The following is a 23,666-nucleotide window of genomic DNA, read 5'->3' as shown; positions in this document are numbered from 1 at the left end:
CTTATTTTGGCCTAATAATAACTCACTCTAATATCTAATAAATAATATTAAAAAATCAATACATTTGAATGGCCACCCTCATATCAATGCATCATGATGCATTTTTATCAATCAGAGTGGGACGTACTCATATTTCTTTGCAGCTGAAAGTACGTAGGATCGCTGCCTGGCTGCTGAGCTCTTCAGGACGTTGCTGGCCGCCTCTGTCCTAAACACACACGACAGAAGAAGAGGAGCATCAGAAAGCAGCGTTCAAAGCTCATTTCAGTGAGAGAACATTATAAACAATGGACCATTTATGAAGCTTATCAGCCTTGGCTTTTTACACAGCACTGAGGAGAACTGTGACCTGAAGAGACGTAAGCTTAGATCAGCGTTTTCACTCTGATGTGCTTAGGCCAATGACAGGCATCAGAAAGTACAGCCCCCAGTTCCAATAAAGCAATGATTTGCAAATCTCATAGACCCATATTTTATTCACAGTAGAACATAGAACACACATACAGATCAGACATAACATGATGACCACCTCCTCACTAAAATGTCTCACTTTCACCATCTGATGTGTTCTCTGTTCTACTGTGAATAAAACATGGGTCTTTGAGATTTGCAAATCATTGCATTCTGTTTCTATTTACATTTTACACAGCGTCCCAACTTTTTTGGATTTGGGGTTGTATCTGCAGACGTTCTCCTCACCTTCTTTCCTGTTCCTCTTTGCTGACAGCTGGGTCTGTCTCTCCAGCTGTGCTCTCCAGGCTTGGGCGAACTGTGTGAGGAGCACTGAGAGGAACACACAACATACCACAGTTCACACAGACAGACACGAAACGCTTCATACACTGCCTGTCAGACGTTTGGGGAAATCTGAAGGATTAAATGGTTTTAAATGAGCAAATTTCTCTGCTTCTAACTTTCAAAGAGCAATAAAAAGAGCATTACTTCATTTAACAGCTACTAGCACTGCAGAGCAGAGGAGGGGAAAGTTCAGCTCCTCACTTCTGGGCTTTAGTTACATTTAGAGATCATACGCCTTCAAAGAGGGGGGTGATTATTTATTATCACCCCCCCAATTCTTTGGTAATACGAAGCTGAAGTCAGATGTCAGATACCCACCAGATTCTTGTTCATATTTTCCCATTCCACCTTAAATGGAGCAGCAGGTACATTCTAGTGCCTCAGGCGTCAGAACTGCTGAACTATTTAAGGTGGAACAGGAAAGTTAGCCAGCTAGCTATCGAGACATTAGCATGCTATCATAGATTTTTAATGCTTGTTGTGAATAAAAGTTGACCATAATGCCCTGAAACAACATTAAACTAAGGTAATATAATAATTATTGTCATTTTTAACTGAGAAAATATACACATTTGTGTGTTTCTTTGGTCTTTTGTAATCCATCTCGCTGGTTTTATTTGTTTTCTCGTTTTATTTTTTCTCATCTGAAAAACCTCGTTTGGAGGGTCATGTAGCCCCAACACTACATTACATCCTACCCCTCCATCTCAACAAGAATCAGTAACACCTCCAACCAGTAACACCCCAGTGGGTAACACCTCTGCCTTCTATGCTGTAGACTAGGGTTCAATCCCCCACCTGGGTAAGCACCCTACACTATACCAATGAGAGTCCTTGGGCAAGACTCCTAACACCACCTTGGCCTCCCTGTGTAAAATGATCAAGTTGTAAGTCACTCTGGATAAGAGCGTCAGCCAAATGCCGTAAATGTAAATCAGCACACCCTACCCCCAGACGAGAACACACTTACATCTTCTTGTATCCCTCTGAGGACTTTTTGTTGAAGACAGACGTCCCACTAAAAAGGAGAAAAGAACATTTTACGACAGGCCAGTTTCAACCACTGTGTCTGAAAGTTCTAACGGAGAGAACTTCTAATGCAGCCAAACCCGCAGAAGACTTGGAGAATTGCCTACGTACCTATAGCCATTGGTCGATTTCGGTGAAGTTGGTTTGGTGTCCGTCTTTGTGAAAACGCCTCTGAAAGATTTTGAAGTTAACGGCATGTAACATTGTTATGATATGGCTCCAAATATATGCAATAAAAAGCCTGACTCACCTGATCAGGTATCCAGATGCTGGTGCCTTAGGGCTGTAAAAAAGGTCAAAGATAATAAATGTCATATGTGCAGCAATTAAAAACGTTTGGGCCTAAGGCCATGCATTCTGATATGAAATAACATAGTGGTGTCTTACCTGTCTGTGCCGAGCTTTGGCTCAGGCTCTGGTTGGGTGGGGGTCGTTTCTGGTGGGGTGTCGCTGAATGCACCATTGACACGACTTGCGCGCACCTCTGCGATCCTTTACAATTCAGAGGTGCATAGGAGACACGTTACATTTCGTATTTATTGTCATTCATCAACCCCTTAAACTTACAAAGGTCCATACACTACTGTTCGAAAGTTTGGGGTCACTCTTCATATTAATAATTAGTGTTTTTTTAATGCAATAATGACTTAAACCCCATGTGCAAAACACAATCGTGTTAATTGTTTTAGTTTTCTATTAATATTAGCCCATTTCACCCTGAGCTGCACTACAGTCCGCAGCACGCTCTTCTAAGCCACTTATCATTCTGGGTCACAGGGGGGGGGGGGTAGGGGGGGGGGGTTGGGGGTAGCTGGAGCCTATCCCAGCTGTCATTGGGCGAAAGGCAGGATACACCCTGGACAGGTAGTACCGAAAACGATTGATTTTTATTTAGAATTATAGTCACACTTTTTTTGGATGGTCCCCTATAGATGCTCTACAGAGACTTAAATCATTAACAAACTTTCTGGTGATCCTCAGTTGATGTTTTTTTGGTTTGGTTTGGAGTTGGTTTTAACTTGAGGTCAAGGTGAGGGTTTAGGGTTAGGGTCAGATTTAATCGATTATTTCACACTGACCTGGAAGTTCAGATGGATTTAATGGCTATTTAGTTGAATGATACTTAAAGATATACTGAACATTTAAGTGATACTTTTTTTTTTTTTTTTGATCCCACAACTGGGGAAATTCCACCTCCGCATTTAACCCATCCGTGAAGTGAAACACCACATACACACTAGTGAACACACACACTAGGGGGCAGTGAGCACACTTGCCCGGAGCAGTGGGCAGCCCTAACCATGGCGCCCAGGGAGCAGTTGGGGGTTAGGTGTCTTGCTCAAGGACACCTCAGTCATGGACTGTCGGCCCTGGGGATTGAACCGGCGACCTTCCGGTCACAGGACCAGTTCCCTAACCTCCAGCCCACGACTGCCCCCATTTACAAAGCACCTACAGTGGACCATCCAAATAAAGTGTTACCATAATTATTTTTGAATAAGTATTCAGTGCCTATTTGTTACAGTTTGGGCATAGTTTCAATAAACAATGGCCTGTTCATGTCTGGGCAAAATGTTAAGTATTTATGGAATGAAAACACAGCTGGCCCACGGATTTGAGATTTTTAAATACGGCCCTTTTAGTGGTTGAGTTTGACACCCCTGGCTTAAAAGGTATGAATTTAAATATTACACAGATTTCCTCAAAAGGTACCTTCACACATTTTATACAATATTTCAAAAACTCTGTGAGCGAGAATGCATACTGTGTTAGCCCCAGCAGTGCAGAGAAACAGATGGACTACAGTCTGTAACTGTAGAACTACAAAGTGCAGCTATACAGTAAGTGGAGCTGATCAAATGGACAATGAGCGCAGAAACAAGGAGGTGGATAGATAAGTTGGATATAAGATAGATCCACATATGCTAAAATATGTCCTACATTTAGAATCCATATTTGCATATATCGATTTCCATATGGGGTGACAGCTTGCATGATGCCAGTTGGTGACTCAAAGCTTTGAATACTTAGTAACCACATTAGCCTTGTAGCTCCAGAGAAATACTGAAGAAGCAAATTTAGAACAACAAACATTTTTAACCTCATGGTTACATCTGGGGTAAGAGGAAATTATATTTTAAACACTTTTTTTTATTCTAATATGGACATAAAGACATAGCACACTCTTGGGCTACGTTCACATTACCAGGTTAAAGTGGCACAAATCCGATCTTTTGCCCTAATGTGACTCAGATCTGATGTTTTCAGGGCGGTGTGGACACAAATCCGATCTTTTGCCCTAATGTGACTCAGATCTGATGTTTTCAGGGCTGTGTGGACACAAATCCGATCTTTTGCGCTAATGTGACTCAGATCTGATGTTTTCAGGGCTGTGTGGACACAAATCCGATCTTTTGCCCTAATGTGACTCAGATCTGATGTTTTCAGGGCTGTGTGGACACAAATCCGATCTTTTGCCCTAATGTGACTCAGATCTGATGTTTTCAGGGCGGTGTGGACACAAATCCTATCTTTTGCCCTAATGTGACTCAGATCTGATGTTTTCAGTTTTATTGTTTACACAAATCCGATCTTTTGCCCTAATTTGACTCAGATCTGATGTTTTCAAATTCGACCTGACCCACTTTCATATGTGGTCTTAGATCAGATAAGTATCCGATTCATGGCTGTGTTACCTTACATAACTATGTACTACTGTACATAGCTTTGGTCTCCCTCTCTCACACACACACACACACACACATACACACACACACACACACACACACACAAAACACAACATATGTCTTCACCATGGCTTCTGCTCCTCCTCTTCTTCAGTATCTTTGCGACGTTGGATCCAGCTGTTGTCGCCCTTCAGCGTGGTGCGGACCTTCGTCGTACGCAAAACAGACTGTCTGTCTCCTGCTTGACACACACACACACACACACACACACATGATCACAATCTGTCAGCATCTCTTAATTTGTACAGGCTATGACATCCCAGCAGTTCCACAACACCAGATATGAATCAACACCAGCAGTGTAACCTTGATAGATGCACACAGACTATTGTATATTTCCCTAAAGACACTGAGGGTGATAATATGTTGAATGACAGGTTTTGACTGCCACTGTCACCCTGGTGTGGCGTGGTGTGGTCTGGGTGGATCCTGAATGAGTAAAGACACAGCAGCTGTGGTATTAATGCACACAGCACTGACTGCCTTCCATTAGTCATCATAATTCCAGGTTTGGTACAAAGTATCTTCTGCAATTGCATGTGTGTGTATGTGTGTGTGTGTGTGTGTCAGGTGAGATAAAAAGGGGTGTGGAAGGAATCAACAAAGTCCGTCCGACTGACCTGTAGACATGACCAGCAGTTCTCTGTATCCAAAGTTCGTCTGTAAGGAAAGCCTGGTTCGAATAAAGAAGGAAGCGTTAGTTTGAGGTTAGTTGACAGGTACAAATGTAAATGGACAATCATCCTGCAAAAAGGGTCAGTCAGACGTGGTGACTTCAGGTCTAGAAAGTAAAAATCCTTTTTGGGACTTTGTTCCAACTGCCCAGACAGCTCTGCTGGTAGTTTGATCTAACTAGAGAAGCCAGGCCGGTGGAACAAAATCCTGGGAAGGATTTTTTACTTGCTGGACCTGAATTTTCCACCTCTGGGGTCAGACACCATTAACACACCATCTCTTTGGAAATGTAACTTTACCATATCCTATTTTATTCTATTCTAGTTTTGCTTAGTTTTCTATTTTAAAATGTTAGTATATGAACTAAAGTTCCCTTTTACTGGCAAAGTGAGTCTAATTTGCTTTTGAAATGTAATTCATTTGGATCTTAAGACCATGGTAAACACCCTCCCATACAGAAAAATGATATATGGCAATATATGGATTTCAAATATATGACATATATTAGCATATGTGGACTTTTCTTATTCTCTTTTATCCAATTTACATTTGTCACATATGGACATATACCAGGTGATTCAAAAAGATTCATCCAATTTCAAAATTATTTATTTATATTCTAAATGATCACAGATCAGTGCAGTGAGCTGTAAACGGTGTAAATGAGCATAAAGTTTATTATGTAGTTCTACAAGGTCTCAGTCTGAACCTCCTCCAGCTGGACGGATGACATCAACACCACAGTCAAACTCATCCCAGACTGGACTGAGCGTGTCGGGCGTCGCTGCTCTCACGGCTCTTTCAGTGGGATTTCGGAGATCATCCAGTGCTGTGGAACCAGCACCGAACGCTCTGAGCTGCTGGAGCTTCACTGCTGATGAAGTTGCTGCTCAGTTCTGACGGATTCACTCTGATTGATGTGGAGAACGCAGAACGCTCTGCTCAGGGGTCTCAGCTCCTCTCAGACTGAAGGAGCCAGTCAGAAACTCTATGACCTCCTCTTACAGTTTGTATGTGATTGGTTCCTATGTTGTAAATATTTGGCGCTTTTAAATCAGGTGAATCTTTTTGAACCACCCCATATATCACATTTATGCCAACTTACTTAAAATTGCTTACTTACAATTATGGGACACATAGTTCAGCCATATATCAACATATATGTCTAGAATGTATATTTAACAGTATATGATGGAAAAGATTTTTGAAGCATTTGCTTTGTTACTCTCTCATCCTTCCTAATAATGTGAAATGTAGTATAATAGCTACATAACAAATTATGAAACATGCACATAGTGAGCAATGCAGTAAAATCATTGATAACTATTATCATAAACATTGCCTTTGCAATTCCACTGTTGGGATATGGAGTAAAGTCCGTAAATACATTTTTTTTTTCACTGAACTAAGTAAATTACCGCCCATGCTTTGGGGGACTGTTTACTCTTCTTTCTGACATCTGGAATTCCTGACTCACTGTTAAGCCATGCTGTCTAGCCTGTCCAACCACTTTCACACCACATAGTCTCTCTTATGCACACATATTTAAGATGACATCCAAAAGTACTTTCATTGATTATCAACCATATTTGTAATTGTACGGTTGTGTTCAATAGGCCGAAACGGCTTTCTACTCGTCTTCTTTAACAGGCAGCACATAAACATTCAGTATTTATAGTATTTTTACATATCACATGTTGCTTATGAGCAAATTAGAAGAATGTACATTATTGAAGCTTTAGGGAACCTCTTATAAAGAACGCAGTTGGAGACAGGCTAGAGTTGATTCAGAGTGGGATTGTCTTGGCCAGCTTTATCAATAAAAAAACAAAACAAAAACCACCACAGAGAGCTCCAACGAGACAAAGAAGCACAGGGTGAGACCTAAGCCTCTCTGCAAGCTTCTCCTGCTCTTGATAACATCTGCATTCTTCAGTTTACCACAATAAATACACTGAATAGGAATAGGATATTACCACAGACGAAACCCTGACTCTTTTCTACAGTCTGGAATATTTCCTGCACTTTTCCATCAAGTAGCATCATTCCATCAACAGGTTGTGTGGTTTAAACCCGAAATCGTATTCCTATTCCAAGCTGAGAACCATTTAGGAACCTTTACTTTAAGACTGTACTGTAAAATATTGTGTGTGTTGCAAAAACAAGCCTATCTTTATTTGTTATTATGAAGATCCGACAATGTTTTGGAAACTCCTCATGCAGGAAAGTAGATCGAAGGGCTTTTAAACTGTAAACACAGTTCATAGTCCAACAATCCCACTGATATGCCAGTTATTTTTCCATCTCAGTGGGATCAATAGCAGTGCGATCCAGTGAAATCTGGACAGCGTTTCTAAATCAGAGGGTCAAAATCAAGACCTAGAACAGTCTCTTTCTTGCTTGACCACACATGACTGAACTCATGAAAGGCTTTAATGAGCTTCAAGCTTATCAAGCTCTGCGCTGGTGAAGCCCTCCAGAACCGAAGCATGAACGTAATCAAGTAATTGGTCTGTGCTAGTAAATCACACTGCATTTGACTGCCTGATCCAAACTGACTCTTTCGTCGTCGTCCATTGTGCACCAAACAATGCGAGGCAAGATTAAACATTGCGACACAGCCACACAAAACAACTTCCAGAGGCCAGCACGCAGGTCTGGACGAGAAAAGCGAGAAAGCAATTATGGCTAGCAAACAGAGTGGCAGGCAAATGGTTATATGACGGCAAACAGTCTTAGAGCAACACTCAGTGTCAAAGGAAAGATCCATAACTCATACATTCTGATCTAAGATCATTTCTCCTATCCATATCATCACACTCTTCGAGACTATGATAAGCATGTCCTAGCTCAGCATGCTTGAATGTGCCCCCATGAAAAGGGCAAGTGTGTCAGAAGGCTCAACTGTCTTTATAGATATATATAAGATGAACCTTGTAACACCATAAAATGCTCTTTCACGAACAATCTTACCTTGGCTTAGAAAACACACATCCAAAAAAGCTGATTAATCCCCGATTTTGGCCTAGGGAGCTACACGAAGCTCAGGATGAAGTTACTGAACAGCAGGAGCGAGTTTGGAGTGTCAGCGATACTGAGGGAAGCTACCTGTTTGACAGCTGTCTCCTGGAGTGAGCAGGTACAGGCGGTGGCATAGACTGACTAGCTGAGCCAGTTGGAGAAGCCTGACTGCCTGGGGTGGGCATGTGTGTGTCAGGAGGAGTGTAATAGGAGGAGTCCTTTTCTATATACCTAAATCTCACATGTTTTTTCTATGTGTCACTTGTCCAGACAAAGACAAGAGGTGTGAGAGATAAACAATTCATCACTCAGCAAATATCTCACCCAGCTCCACAGCTGGTCTAGGGTCAGTTCTAACTGACCCCTGAATTGACCTTGTACGTCTGAAACGCCAACACAGCTCCAAGATCAGTTCAAGTGGAAGTGGTCCGGGTTCCAGTGGGACCAATCGTGTAAAGCTCACTGAAAAAGTGCACAGTGTGCATGGTCTTAATTAGAGCAAGGCATCATGGAAATACAGTCACGTCACAATCAGAAGTTTGAAATTGCTTCTATTACAGAAATAGCTTCCTATACGATACATACAGCAATCTCATATGGCATATCTTATCAGTATATATCATATTTCTAATTATGAGAGAGGGCTGCAAGACAAATTATAAGATTGTTCAACCTACACTATAATTTGGCACAACAAAACAAACACAAGGGATACAATAGCAAAGACCTAGCAATACCTCAGCAATTGCCTGGGATAGCACAGCCTAGTAACACATTAGCAACCACCTGGGATACCCTAGTAATGGCCTGGCAACACCTTAGCAAACACCCGGGATTTCATAGCAACAGCCTTGTCAAGCTTAGTTAAAGCTCATTAACAAACATTTCCCTTCCAGCTAATAAGAGTGTAAAACATCTGGCTGGTTTCCAGAGCACAAGGTTGCTTTATCTAGCACTAAAATCAGAGCTCAACAACTAAAGCAGAGGAACATCACAAAACTAAAGGGAAAGAAAATGGAATTGGGGCATAGAATTCATTAATCTTCCGACCAATTATTTTGTGACAACATAGTTGTCTACCCAATTATTTATGTCTGTGATTTCCTCTTTAATTATTTTATCTTCATTTTTAAATTAAATCTTTTGCGTACAATGTCATTGGGCACTATCAAGCTGAATAAGTCTGAATAAGCCACCCACAGATTTCTATTACTTTTAGCCTCAAAACTTCAGTGCAAAACTAAAGAAGCAAACTTTAGCCACCAAATATGTCAATTAGATATTCAGCATTCAGACAACTGTACACATTAGACTTTTCAGTGAACTATATAACATAGCACAGAATCACATCTGTGCTGACAGCAGGATAGGAAGAGAACGGCTGAGTGGCTCCCTGTGGCGAAGTGAGGACAACCTTATTTACCTACGGGACGTGTATCGTTGTCAACGGTAACACAACATACAGGGAAAAGGTGTGGCTCCAACAGTGCTCTACATTTAATGTGCTGAGCCATTCAGGGATATTCTGTTTTCAGGCTGAAGTCCTGAAGGCCCACCTGGCTCTGCAGTTGTATGACTTCCCTGCAGACGAGCCATGTCTTTAGAAATAAGTAATAAAATAGTGTTAATAACTCTAAAAAAGAAGAATAATGTAATAATAATAGAAGGAGTAGTCCATCATTTTCAACTCACCGCTCAACCCAAGTCAATCGGCAGCATAAGGTCAAACAAAACCATGAATGGTCATTTTCCTTTCAGTCAGCTGCTGTTATGTGTTTCAAACCAACTTGTTTTCTGGCCTTTTTTAAGTACAGAAAAGTACACCATAGGCTACAGATGAAAAAATGCTTTCTTTCAAGTGAATATGGTGCTATACGAGTGGGTCTCTTAGGGAGTATTTCATAAAGCAGAACTGCTTATTTAGCAAGACTACATAAAAGGCAATTCAATCGATTTCTCAAATTTGAGGCATAAATAAACCACTGAGATGTAAACAAAGTCGGTTGCAGTGGTCGGTTCTGAAATTATACATTTTTGAGGAACCTAGCCAGTGAGAATCTTTAACAGTGGTGGTGATGGGAACCAGACGTCCAAAACGTTTAATAATTCTAAAGCTACCTCAGAGAAATTTCCCAATATTTCACCAACATTGCACATTAAACACTCATGAAACTTCATTGGTCATTTTGGAAAATAAAATGGCCAAATTTAAGTTATAGACATTGTGGCCTCTGGTTTCACCACCATTTTAAAGAATCCGAGTTTGTATAGTTAAGCAACGGAACCCGAGAGGGAGCGTGTTATCACGAAACAGCATCCCGGCTGTGATCTGGTGGCCGTAGATCATCACAGCCGTGGTGTTATTGGTGATAACTCCCTCCTCGAGTGCTCTACTGCTTTAATACAGCAGTTAAATAAATACAGTAAGAAATGAATAAACTGGCCGTGAACGCGGCGTTTAATATGTTTTAATGTTCAGTTCCTTCCTCCTAATTAGAGCTCCTTAACGAGCAGCTTGTTGCTACGTCAGAGTAACGAGCTCCGCCCACTCGCTGCACAGCCGGCTGTTCGGTCTCCACCTCCACACAGACCAACTGACTGTTTGGGAATTTAGCGTCGTCTCATCTTCAGTCGGACCAAATCGGCTGTCGGTCAAATGTGATCTTAAAAGTGTCCGTTTTCTGTTTCTGCGCAAATCGAGAAGTAAAAAGGTTCAAACGGCTTGAGCGTCTCCTACAGCTGTCAAAGTCGTTGCTTAGCAACGGCGTCTCAGCAGAGTGATACAGTGTTTGTGAAAGATGCCTGATGTTATGACGAAATAACAGCACAATTAGAACGGTTCTCAACTAACCAGCTTGCATGGCTGCAACTAACTGTTCCACAGTGGACTCTTCACATCAAACCACTCGGAACGACTTTGTTTATACTACTGCAATAGAATTATGCAGAAAACTAGCAAGAGAGGCCAGGGGCGTTCCTAACCACTCATTTTGGGGTGAAGTTATGCAGGTTTACGAGTTACCTCCTAGAACTGCCGCTGAGAAACACTGTTCTACAATATTCATTAACTCAAACTGCCAGCAGCGACAGCTGTGCATTCACCTTTTGGCGAACGGCCCTGTAACAGTTTCACCCCAGCTACTACCTTACCCACGGCACAAACAGGTCGGACGACCTGCGCCGATGGCTGTGACTCACGAATTCAGCTGCAATGTGTATCATTGTTCCTGGAACTCCAAGTATCTCATCAACATCCCCTCTCTGTCACCATGTCGAGAGCAGGAATGCCAGTAATGCACCGCAGGACAGGCTGAGCCACATGAGTATCTACGTGGTCACGGTGATGTTTTGTGATGTAGTGTAGATAAGAGGGTGAAAGGATTTGGCAGATCTGGACAAGGGCGTTTGCGACTGAGGGCGTGGAGTAGGAATATATGCTGGGCATTGCACAACACTAGCAGGCCAATCCCTATTACTCTGGAGCTTTCTTTAACTTTGCTTATATTCATATTTCCCTTGAAAATTAATAGTTACTACTTAGTTAAGAGACTTAAATGACGACTGAAGATGTACATTAAAACGTGCAAAGCCAGCTGTTGATTTGAAGTGTTTGAGATTTGATTTTGTGAACTCTAACCTATTTATTTCACATTGTGTTTCACATCAAAAATGAGTCATCCACAGCAAAATGGAATTAAGAATGTATTTATTGAGAAATATACAGGAAAAGTGAACTGATCATATAAATCATACATATCGCTGCTGTCAGAATAAAACCTTGTATCTCCATTTTTAGCTTTTTTCAGTTTTTTTACATAATTTTTTAAAAAGCCTTGCTCTTTACATTGTGTGTAAAAAAACAAAAAAAACAAAAGATGAACGGACCACAAGAAACGGCCCAAAATGACTGAAAAAAGTCTGTGTCCATGGACTTACCTTAAAAGTCAAGAAGGTTTTTTTCCTTCTCCTGTAAGGTCTTCATTTTGGAGATATATGGTTTTGTTCCAGCAGCAGCAAATTATGATATAAAGTGTTCTTAGAGCCATTCAGTGAAATGCATCACATGGATGCACATCATTCCAAGATACAAAAAAAAAACAGGCCTGACCAGCTGAATATAACACTTAAAGACTATTCATACAGACCGAAGTCAAAAAGAGGATAATATTGGGACAGGTAAGAAAAAGTGCTTTGTTAATATACAGGCCTCTACAGCAAACATGGGTAATCCATTGACATTTGTCAAAAGGCTCAAACAGCAGTTTCATAACTGCAGCAGGGCTGAGATTCACAAAGCATCTCGGATTACAAAGCTGTGTATACACAGGCGAGAATTTGACTGCAAATGAGCTTTTGCTCTACATTACGCTTCATGAATACCAGCCCAGAGATTATTAATGACCGTAAACTGACTCTGCAGCCAGCATTATGAACAAGAGCACTGCTCATCAGTCTCTGAGATCAGGACTGGCCAAAATAAGTATGAAAACAGAGCCAATGCAATTAAAATGGACCTGATAAGACACTAGCTTCCTTTCCGCAGATGTGGGTAGCTGGCCACAGTTCGTGTTATAGCCTCCTGCAAGCTCACCAGTGGTTTGTAGCCCATGTCCTGCTTGGCCCGTGCACAGCTATAGTAGTGGTAGGTTCCAGCCAGGGCCACACGCATGGGGGTGAAGGTGGGCTTTATGGTCACCAGGGGGCGGAGCAGCACGGTTAGCAGCCAGAGCAGCAGGGCTATTCCATAGACTAGTGTGTAGGGCAGGTGGTAGCGAGGGGCATCGTAGCCCAGACCCACCAGCACTTGAGACATGAAGTCCCAAAAGCGGATCGGCTCGTCGTTGGTTATGTGGTAAGCCTGTGGGGAACGCAGAATAAAAACATACAATGGATTTAGGAATGCATGGCTCAATTTTTTTCCCTATTCTGACATCTGAATGGTCAATATCAAGTAAAGTCCTCTGTTAAGAAATGTGCCAGAGCTGCTACTCATCCCTGGAACTACAGGTCCTCTTGCCATCTCAATCAAGAACTCCATGGTCATTCAGTCTGTGATAGTAAATAACCTCTTGTTGAGGTTCTGGATGACCAAATCTCATTCTCAGCTCAGCCCCTATAATACCTGGAGGATTCAACCATTTCTCTCTAGGGAGGCCACCCAGGTGCTTGTCCAGTCTCTTGACATCTCAAGACTTCGATTACTGCAACTTGCTCCTCGCTGGTCTTCGTAGGCGGATTCTGATTCAGAGTGTGTCACTCCACTGCTGCACTCCTTTCAATGGCTTTCTGTAGCTGCCTCCATCAGATTTAAAATGCTGAGGCTTGCCTTCAAAACCAAAAAAGCACCAGACCCTCTCTACCTAACGGCAATGGTCAAAACTCGACCTGTACGCTCCCGAGTGGTGCAACCATCTAAGCGTTGTTCCTGTCTCCAGGAGAACGCGAGTTGGATCCCTGGTCATGCTACAGCCATCTGTGGCCGGCAGTCCAAGAGAGCACAATTGGCCTCGCTCTCTGGGTCATAAGGCATCAAACATGGCTATAAATATTTATAAAAATGGATTACACATTATAGTCATGCCTATTATGCATTATGAATTGCTAACATAATGCATTATAAGTAGTATTCATGACTCATAGGTTGTATTTCTCCACTCTAAGTAAAGTGAAGCCGACTCTACTAAAGCCTTCTCTAGTGTTAAGAGTGAAGGATTTACTGAAACACTAAAACACACATTAAAGCTCATTACAGGCTTGAAATGTCAGAATTTAAACTAGAGCCTCCCTCAGTGTTTCACCCAATGTGGGAAAGTTAACATACACCACTGGTAATGTGCACCACCGTTAGCCTGGCTCTAACTTAACCCTGCATATCCAATAGAACTCTAGCAGTAACCAGCATTACTGTACTGTACTGTAGTGCAGTGTTAGAGAGTTAAGGGTTCTAGTGCTTGATGTTAGAACCAGTGATTGAACAAATTACAATGACAGCACTCGACTATCTCGCTTCTCCTCTCCAGGCCTTCACTCCACAGTGACTTCACGCTCAGTGTGATGTCAGAGGGGCTGATAGGTACTCGGTTTGTTGTGGTGTAATGTAACATTTAAAGTGGGACGCTGGGTAAGAAAAGCTCACTGTAGCAGTGACTCCAGGCTGGACGGCCTGTTCGGAGCATCTGAATATTCAAGACTGAAGCCCTGAAGATGCGGCTCTGACAGCTCCAGTACTGAGAAATAAAACACTGGAAATCACACGGCGTAAATAAACGTTGTGTATTTGTTTTTACTTTACACTCTTCAAGTAGTGACTGACTTCTTTGGCACTGACAATATAACAGGTTATTAACACTACTTACGATGCCTCATGTTAACAATTTATAATGCATAATAAACATGGCTATGACGTGTAATTCAGTGTAATTATTTTATATAAATATTTGTAACCATGTTTACAATGCCTTGTGAATGCATTATAATGTGTTATGAAGGTGCTTGAAACATGGCATTCATAGAAAGTGTTACAATTAAATATTATTATTATTATTATTGTTGTTGAAACGTGGAACAGCCTACAGCATTCTGTGGTATAACACTATACATAAATACACACACACACACACACACACACACACACACACACACACACACACACACACACACACACTAGATATACAGATAGATAGATACTTTATTGATCCCGAAGGAAATTTAGCATTATATATATATATATATATATATATATATATATATATATATATATATCTTTGTCACACTAAATATTCAATGCTGCTTAATGTAACGTTAAAAAAACTTGGTAGGCAACACCCAGTTCCGGTTCTGAAGGGCTGGAATCCACAACAGTTTGGTGACGATCCTGCTCAAACACATGGGACACGCCCAACATGCCTTCCAAACCTGGTAATTAACTAAGGAGTTGAATCAGGTGTGCTAGAGCAGAAACTGGTTGCCTTTGTACAAATGATTTTCTCAGTTTTCTGCTCCACTGATACTGAGATTCGCTAAAGTGTGTGATTAGCACAGGGCATAATGAAAATCAGTATTATTACTTCAGTTTCTTCTTTTGATTAGTTTAGGTGCACTTTGTAGGCGTATGAATAGCGACTGTAGCTCATCTGTTGCTGCACAGTTTGAAACCTACTTCACTCTACAGTGGAAAGACACCACCATAGGACCATTACTGACCAGAGATCATTTGGGTGGTAGACCATTCTAAATGGGGCCTCGAGACGTTTGCCCACCGAGATGGATCCCATTCTCAAAGCAATCCCTGAACAAGGTTTCAGGTCATCACTGATGACATGATCATCTCACGATATAACACAAGCATTGATAGGGAGCTTCAACTACAAGTGCCCTGCAAGTGTGAAGCTCTGGCACTTCAGCAGAACATCACTAATGGTAGGTAATGGTTAGTGTAGTGTACAAGGTAGGACACTCAGTGTATATTAAATGTAACACTGTGTTATAATGTGTTATAATGTACTCTCAAGCTTCCTTCTGCAAGTCCCTTGTATTAAGGACACATTTGTGTGCATACAAACAAACACAGACACACCTTTCCACAAAGCGGGGAGTCTGGCTTCAGGTGCTCTGCAGCTAGGATGTGACCATGCACTACATTCTCCACAAAAGTGAAGTCCACCAAGTTTGATCCATCTCTGAAGAAAGGAAAAAAAACAAACAAAACAAAAAACACAAACACAAACGATCCACATCATGTCTCTGAATGGAAGTATCCACCTAAGGCTTCCTGCGAAGTCTAATGGATAGCGGCAGGCAAATGAGTTCTAACCACACATCACATATTGATCTGATCTTCTCCTCCAAGCCAAATAATGGAATCCGTTCCTCCACTGTTCTGATTCACCCCATATTCGCATGCCTTTCAGCAAATAATCCTGCCGCACAGATCAGATCATGTTCATGAAACGGTTGTGAAAGGTTTGCTTTCTAAAGCTGATTTGATTCAATGCTGTCTAAACATTATTTTATCACGCAAGCCGTTTATTTTGGCGTAGTGTGAGTTAAGCGATACTTTTTTAATCCCCCAAACGGGGAAATTCCACCTCCGCATTTAACCCATCCGAAGTGAAACACCACATACACACTAGTGAGCACACACACACACACATACACACACACACACTAGGGGGCAGTGAGCACACTTGCCCGGAGCAGTGGGCAGCCCTATCCACGGCGCCTGGGGAGCAGTTGGGGGTTGGGTGTCTTGCTCAAGGACACCTCAGTCATGTGCTGTCGGCTCTGGGGATCGAACCGGCGACCTTCCGGTCACAGGGCCAGTTCCCTAACCTCCAGCCCACGACTGTCCTTACACAGATTAAACGTGGTCCTAATAATATTAAAATGCTTCTCATGAACTATGGATGGTTAAGTTCACTTTCACCCCCTAAAGTCAATGAACATACTTGGGCCCCATCCCATTTCACCCCTCGCCCCTACCGTTTAGCCCTAAGCCCTCGGTTTCACGTGCTCTCGTCTCGAGATAGAGGGGTAGGGTGAAGTGTTGGGGCTACTTGGCCCTCCAAACTGAGGTTTTTCAGAGGTTTCAAACAGAGTGTTATGGGGGGGGGGCCCACAAATGTGAGAATTTTTTTCTATTAAAAAATACAATAACCCTTATATTAACTTAGTTTAATGTTGTTTCACTGTATTATGGTCCTTTTCTTCATAACAAGCATAAAAATAAATGTTTAAAAATCGCTAATAACATGCTAATGTTTCGGTAGCTAGCTGGCTAACTTGCCCGTTCCACCTTAAATAGTCGAGCAGTACCAATGCTTGAAGTGCCATAATGTAACTGCTGGACCATTTAAGGTGAAACGGGAAAATCAGAACAAGAAGCTGGAGAGTATCTGAGCTTCAGCTTCATATCACTGAAGAATTAGGGGGGAGGGGGGGGGGGGGATAGAAAGCATATTAGAAAAATCTGAGCTGATCATAAAATTGATCATTTCTGCTGTGGTAATTGTACTAAACGTTCTGTGATCACATTCAGCCAGAGCACAACAGAGGCATTCAGGTACTGCCCATGTCCCTGAGGGCAGTGTGCCACCTAGTGGTTAAAAGCCTAATGAAACCGAGTACAGGAGGTATAAAAGAGCTGGTGACGCAACTTTTGATGATTTAAAATGATGTGGCCAGCCAGAGAAGACTTATGGACTGGTTATAGGAGGCGTAAAGTATCTCACAAATCAGCCAAAATCGCTCTTACTCACCCAATGATGAACTTCATCTTGCCTTGTCGGGCTGAGTCAACAAGAATGGGTACAAGCTGGGGGTCTCGAGGGCCAAAGATGCCATGTGGACGGATGGCTACAGTGAAGAAACCTTTTTCTTTACTGCAGGCCTCTAAGACAAGCTATGAAGCAGACGAAAAGAGAAAAAGAAATTATTTATTAACCAGACTGTGCTAATATTTTGTGCTATATATTATTAATATAAATTTGATGACGAGACTGGCAAGATGTTATTCTGTAACCTAAAGCGAGTCGCCAAAGAGCTGAGGAGAGCCTCACTGATGAGCTTTCAGTAATACTGAAAAACGGCCACACTCATGAATGTACAATCCCAAAGAAGTTGGGATGCTGTGCAAAATGTAAATAAAAATAAAATGTAATGATAGTAAATAATTTAAACCCTATATTCAACTGGCAATAGTACAAAAAAATTATATATATATGCCATTTTGAATTAGATGCCAACAACACGTTCCAAAGAAGCTGGGATGGTGCAACAAAAGGCTGGTAAAGTTGTGTAAAAGAAAACACCTGGTGGAACATCATAATTAGGATAATTGGCAACAGGTCAGTAACAAGACTGGGTTTAAAGGAGCCTCCCAGAGAGGCCGGGTCTTTCAGAAGTAAAGATGAGGAGGGGTTCACTGCTTTTGCGAAAGCAAATAGTGCAACAATTAAAAATGTTTCTCAACATAAAATAACGAAGATCTCATCATCTATGATACATAACATCATTAAAAGATTCAGAGAATCTGGAGAAATCTCTGTCTGTGTGGGACGAGGCCAAAACCCAGTATCTGCTGGCTGTGATCTTTGGGCCCTCAGGCAGCACTGCATTAAAAACAGACATGATTCTGTAGTGGAAATCACTGCATGGGCTCAGAAACACTTCTGTTCATCACTGCATCCACAAATACAAGGTCAAATCCTACCATGCAATTAAAAAACATGCATAAACAGGACCGTCTTCTCTGGGCCCGAGCTCATTTAAGATGGACTGTGGTAAAGTGGAAAAGTGTCCTGTGGCCCGATGAATCAAAACTTTAAACTCTTCTTGGAAATCACGGACGGTGCATCTTCTGGGCTGAAGAGGAGAGGGACCATCTGGCTTGTTATCAGTCACAGTACAAAAGCCAGCATCCAAGATGGTATGGGGGGCATTCGTGCACATGGCATGGCTGACATCTGTGAAGGTGCCATTAATGCTAAACGATATATACAGATTTTGGAGCAACAAATGCTGCCATCCAGACGACGTCTTTTTCAGGGAAGACTTTGATTATTTCAGAAAAACGATGTCAAACCACATTCTGCACGTATTACAGCAGCATGGCCATGTATTAAAAGAGTCCAGGTGCTAAACTGACCTGCCTGCAGTCCAGACCGGTCACCACTGAGAACATTTGGCACATTATGAAATGAAAATATGAAAAGGAGACTCTGAAACTGATGAGCAGCTGAATTTTTACAGCAAACCAGAACGTGAAAACAATTCACTTTCAGTACTACAGCAGCGTCTCCTCAGTTCCCAAACGCTTACAGAGGGCTGTGAAAAGAAGAGGTGATGAAACACAGCGGTAAACAAGCCCCCGTCCCAACTTTTTTGGAATGTGTTGCTGACATCAAGTTCATAAATTTGTCAAAAAACAATAACATTTCTCGGTTTTAGCATTTAATCTTTTGTCTTTGTGCTACTTTACATTAAATACAGGCTTTAAGTGATTTGCACACCGTTGATTTCTGTTTTTATGTACAATTTGCACAGCGACCCAACTTTTTTGGAAAAAGGGTTGCTTGTCTAATAATCTACACCATTGATTCACAGTAGATCTTGATTCTGCAGAAACAAATGTAGTTAAAGAACAGTGTATTAAAAAGGCATCTATGATGCGGGCATCTCAAAAGAGTCACTTATGAAAAATGAGGCAAATTTACCTTCTCCTGTTGGATTTTGGTCTCTGTATAATAATCAATGGGCTTTTTCGCATAAGGCAAATCCTCCTTTCCGTTCTTTATGTCAGTTCCTTCGAACACCACGCTGGCACTACTGGTCAGGACAAGTTTCTGCACAACATATAATGCGGCCGAGACATATTAGACAAACAGTCTCCGTGCTTTCATTCATATGACCAAGCAAACCATCCTGCGTTTTGGTTAGGAGAGTATGACAATCAGTAAAACTTCAGCAAAACCCGAAATGGACACAAGTTTACGCTCTTGAATCACCCCAGTGTGTCCAGAGCTCTTACCTGCACTCCAGCCTCTTGGCAGGCCTGGATGACTGTACGCGTGCCCTCGACGTTGACCCTCTGGAATAGAGCTCGGTCATCACTGAAAGGGGCAGGAGAGGCACAGTGAAATACTAGGGATACATCCTTCAGAGCTGTGAGTAAAGCCTGGGGAAAACAAGAAAGAGGCAAGAAAAGGGCGTAAAATGAAACCACACTGCCTTGAAGGGGCCGTATTCTACATTTTTCTTGCATTTTATTTTTTGTACTTAGGACTTTTGTGGTGGTTCATTAGCCATTTAAATCCACGTTCAATAAAAAGACAGTTCTTGAAACTGCTCCTTGACGTCTGACATGTAAATGCCCTCTGTTCTGACTGGCTGCCTTGTATTGTATCTCAATGAAAACCGGAACAGGATGAAACACTCTCTATAATGTCAGTGTGAATGGGCGGGGCCAAACTGTACAACAGCGTTTTAGGGCCACACTTTGAGAATAAAGTCGTACAATTTTGAGAAAAGGTCACAGAATTACGGGCATTAATGTGCCATTAATACCAGGAGAAGTCAGTATTGTGGCTAAAGTCTTTGTAAAGTGTTGCAGCGCCTCCTGGTGTTAAATGAGGGGCGTTGAGTTGGTGGAGCTGCCCTTTCATATCGATTCCCCCATAAAGAAACACTCAGCCCCCCCGTCTCTCCTGCTCATCAGCACCAGCCTGGTATCAGTGTAAGAACCGGCTGAAACAGCTGAGCAGGGAACTGTTTATCTAGAATAAAGAGCCGGACGGACTCGGAGGAAACCGCCTGTCTGTGTTGTTGAAGGAGAATCTCAGGCAGGGTGGTCTACACGGCTATCGGGGGCTTCATCTCCCCCCATTCAAAGAGGGCATGAAGTTTCACAGACAGTGAGGATGAAGATCAAAATGATCCACAGAGAGACGGGAGTGAGTGGAGCTCCGGCGCCAGGACAGCAACCGAGACCCCAACGCGTTAGAGCAGCCCCCTACAGTTAGACCCTCTACAGTTAGTCCCTCTGCAGTTAGACCCCCTACAGTCAGACCCCCTACAGTTAGCCCCTCTACAGTTAGGCCCTCTACAGTTAGACCCCCTACAGTCAGACCCCCTACAGTTAGTCCCTCTACAGTTAGGCCCTCTACAGTTAGACCCCCTACAGTTAGACCCTCTACAGTTAGTCCCCCAGATAGACCCTCTACAGTTAGACCCCTTACAGTTAGACCCCCTACAGTTAGGCCCTCTACAGTTAGGCCCTCTACAGTTAGGCCCCCTACAGTTAGTCCCCCAGATAGATCCTCTACAGTTAGGCCCTCTACAGTTAGGCCCTCTACAGTTAGGCCCCCAGATAGACCCTCTACAGTTAGACCCCTTACAGTTAGACTCTCTACAGTTAAACCACTTTTTCCTCAAAATATTATGACTTTTTTCAAGGTCTACTGTTTTTATTTTTATTAACCGTGGCCCTAAAATGCTGTGGTAAAACTGCCGTAGGCTGAATAGATGCACTGGTTTTCATGACACCACAAAAACAGTGGATTAGTTTCCATAAAGGGACTATATGGACCCAGGAGTGAATATGTTTTGAAACTTTAGGGCAAAATACTTTGTCGATTAAGTAGAGAAAGCTGAGATTTCCATGACGAACGCCCTGTAAAGGAGCACAGCCTGCTGCTCACCTGTTTATCACAGAGATCTCCTTGGTGAAATGTGACTCCTGGAAGCTCGTAGCTCTGTCTGATGTCAAACACAGCAACCGAGTAGCCTTTGTCCACCAACCTCTCAACAAGGTGTCTGCCCAAAAAGCCAGAGCCTCCTATAACAGCGCACCGCTTGCTGCTCTGGTGAGAGTGAACATGAAGCCAGCGGTTGACAACCAGACGGTCACGGTCACAGCAGCACTAAGTCAATGACCAGCCTAGTGCCAATTCACCATGAGCTGAACTACAGTTCCCAGCATGCACTGCAATGTAATGTTTGCTCCCATCCCCTCCCCAACAGCAATCTATAGTCAGAGAAATTGTAGAGAGGAGAAATACCCCTCTGCAGTGTCTACCAGGTTTCTCAAACACTAGGGGGCGCTCCTGAGCAAGTCCAAAATGAATGGGTTGATATGGAGCCTTTGAGCAAAATCATAGTTTATGAATAATAAAACATTTTTAACGTAAAAGAATAGAATCGTTTCCTGAAACACAACAGCATAAAACATTTAAACGCCGCTGTTATATTTTTAAAACATCCATGACGTCAGTGAACAGCCAATGAGCTGCTCCGCTCGACAACCAATCAGCACTCAGCAGCAGTAATGCCAGCGTTCTGCTGCTCAGAACCCGTTTACTGTTGAAAAAAGGAAACATACGGGCACGTTTGGCTTTTTTAGTGAAATACATCCTACTTTCTAAAATTAAAGTTCTGTATAAATGATTAGAAACTACACCAACCAGGCAGAAGATCATGACCACCTCCTTGTTTCTGCACTCACTGTCCAACTTATCAGCTCCACTGACCGTATAGCTGCACTCTGTAGTTCTACAGTTACAGACTGTAGTCCATCTGTTTCTCTGATACTCTGTTACTCTGTTCTTCAGTGGTCAGGACCCCCATGGACCCCCACAGAGCAGGTACTATTTGGGTGGTGGGTCATTCCATGGGGGATGTGACCACTGAAGAACAGGGTAACAGAGTATCAGAGAAACAGATGGACTACAGTCTGTAACTGTAGAACTACAAAGACCAGCTATACAGTAAGTGGAGCTGATCAACTGGACAATGAGCTCAGAAACAAGGAGATGGTCATCATGTTAGGTCTGACCGGTGTCGTTGAGCTCCACTTATTTCCATTCATCGAGGACTCGCTCGCGGGCGCCCTCTGCTGTTCAACAGCCCTGTTGTTGATATAGAGGCTCTGCTCTCGGACAGCGCCACGAAAAAGGTGCCAGGTGTGTAGTTCAATGGGGACAATTAAAGAGGTTTAACAGGCCTGTAATGTAGCTAATGCAGTGTACTGTTTACATACAACTATTTTTTTTATTTTAAATTATTTTTAACTGTTCAAGTATGCCCATTTTTGCTGTTGTGGTTTTGGCAAAATGTTAAATGAGAGTAAAGCAAAAACACAACTGGCCCACGAACTCGACTGGGCTGAGATTTTTTGATATGGCCCAAGATATTCTACAAAAACAGTAGATGTAGCACTCACCGGCCGGACCCGTGTCGCCATAGCCAAGTGCTCTCCTACAGGGAGTGGACTAACGTTACAGCCCTGAGAAGCACCACAGAATGAAGACTTGGAGTCAACTGCACAAAAAATCGCAAGGTATGTTACAGAGATGAGATTCCTGGAGCTGACAGGACTGGATTTTACACACTGACGAGCTAAGAATGTCCACAGGGAAAGCAAGTAAACACACAGAACACGTGGCGCTGGACTCTCCACTCACCTGTGCGGCTCAGTATGACGGCCTGTGGATCAGCGACCCCGCAGTCAGGAGAGACTCGGGGGGGGGGGGCGCCGCCATTGGCTGCGCGCCTTCTCTGCTGTCAACGTAACATACGCGTCTGACCAATGACGACGCGCTGACGTCAAATTACACCATCCTATGGACAAATCAGAGAACAGCACTACCTACAGCCCCGCCTCTTTCGCGAGAGAACCAACCTTTAGCTTTTAGACTGAACCGCTTTATTATGAGGAGTCTGGCCGCTTGAACAGCAGAGGGCGCCCTCGAGCCAGTCCTCAGTGAATGGGAGTGAATGGGGCCCAACGGCTAAAAGCGAGCAGTTAAAATAGTTTCTAATCACTCGGCCAGAACTTTCCTTTCATTTTAGACAGTAGAAGGATGGACTTCACTAAAAAAGCAGAGAAATCTCACCTGCATG

At 42.7% G+C, this 23,666-nt stretch overlaps 2 protein-coding genes across 2 annotated transcripts in view; both read right to left on the bottom strand.

Moving 5' to 3' along the window:
- znf185 (zinc finger protein 185 with LIM domain) overlaps nt 1-8,455 on the bottom strand; it is a 48,218-nt gene extending 39,763 nt beyond the window's left edge. The window contains exons 1-9 of the mRNA XM_037540758.1: nt 8,358-8,455; nt 5,195-5,247; nt 4,641-4,752; nt 2,215-2,319; nt 2,078-2,110; nt 1,939-1,998; nt 1,769-1,816; nt 700-783; nt 128-208 (exon numbers count right to left, since the gene is read on the bottom strand). Coding sequence (XP_037396655.1) covers nt 128-208; nt 700-783; nt 1,769-1,816; nt 1,939-1,998; nt 2,078-2,110; nt 2,215-2,319; nt 4,641-4,752; nt 5,195-5,247; nt 8,358-8,455 — 674 coding nt within the window. The remainder of the gene's footprint in view (nt 1-127; nt 209-699; nt 784-1,768; nt 1,817-1,938; nt 1,999-2,077; nt 2,111-2,214; nt 2,320-4,640; nt 4,753-5,194; nt 5,248-8,357) is intronic.
- Nucleotides 8,456-11,969: 3,514 nt separating this feature from the next.
- On the bottom strand, nt 11,970-23,259 carry nsdhl (NAD(P) dependent steroid dehydrogenase-like). The gene is made up of 8 exons (XM_017712493.2): nt 23,228-23,259; nt 22,987-23,084; nt 21,467-21,628; nt 19,798-19,944; nt 19,484-19,612; nt 17,528-17,670; nt 15,847-15,949; nt 11,970-13,128 (listed from the first exon to the last, which is right to left on the bottom strand). The coding sequence occupies exons 2-8, from the start codon at nt 23,005-23,007 to the stop codon at nt 12,796-12,798; spliced, it is 1,038 nt and encodes a 345-aa protein (XP_017567982.1). The 5' UTR covers nt 23,008-23,084; nt 23,228-23,259; the 3' UTR covers nt 11,970-12,795.
- Between the last annotated feature and the right edge of the window lie 407 nt (nt 23,260-23,666).

This window comes from Pygocentrus nattereri, chromosome 8, assembly GCF_015220715.1.
Source record: "Pygocentrus nattereri isolate fPygNat1 chromosome 8, fPygNat1.pri, whole genome shotgun sequence".
In the NCBI taxonomy this organism is placed as follows: domain Eukaryota; kingdom Metazoa; phylum Chordata; class Actinopteri; order Characiformes; family Serrasalmidae; genus Pygocentrus; species Pygocentrus nattereri.
The sequence above is the reverse complement of the archived record's forward strand: the minus strand, read 5'-3'. Positions and strand labels throughout refer to the sequence as shown.

What these genes read in the sequence shown, in the direction of transcription:
- nsdhl (XM_017712493.2), bottom strand. Translation starts at nt 23,007, where the DNA reads ATGGCGACACGGGTCCGGCCG. An exon ending in CCAAAATCCAACAGGAGAAG is followed by an intron (nt 17,671 to 19,483) that starts GTAAATTTGCCT and finishes TCTGCTTCATAG; the next exon opens with CTTGTCTTAGAGGCCTGCAG. An exon ending in ACTCCCCGCTTTGTGGAAAG is followed by an intron (nt 13,129 to 15,846) that starts GTGTGTCTGTGT and finishes CGTTCCCCACAG; the next exon opens with GCTTACCACATAACCAACGA.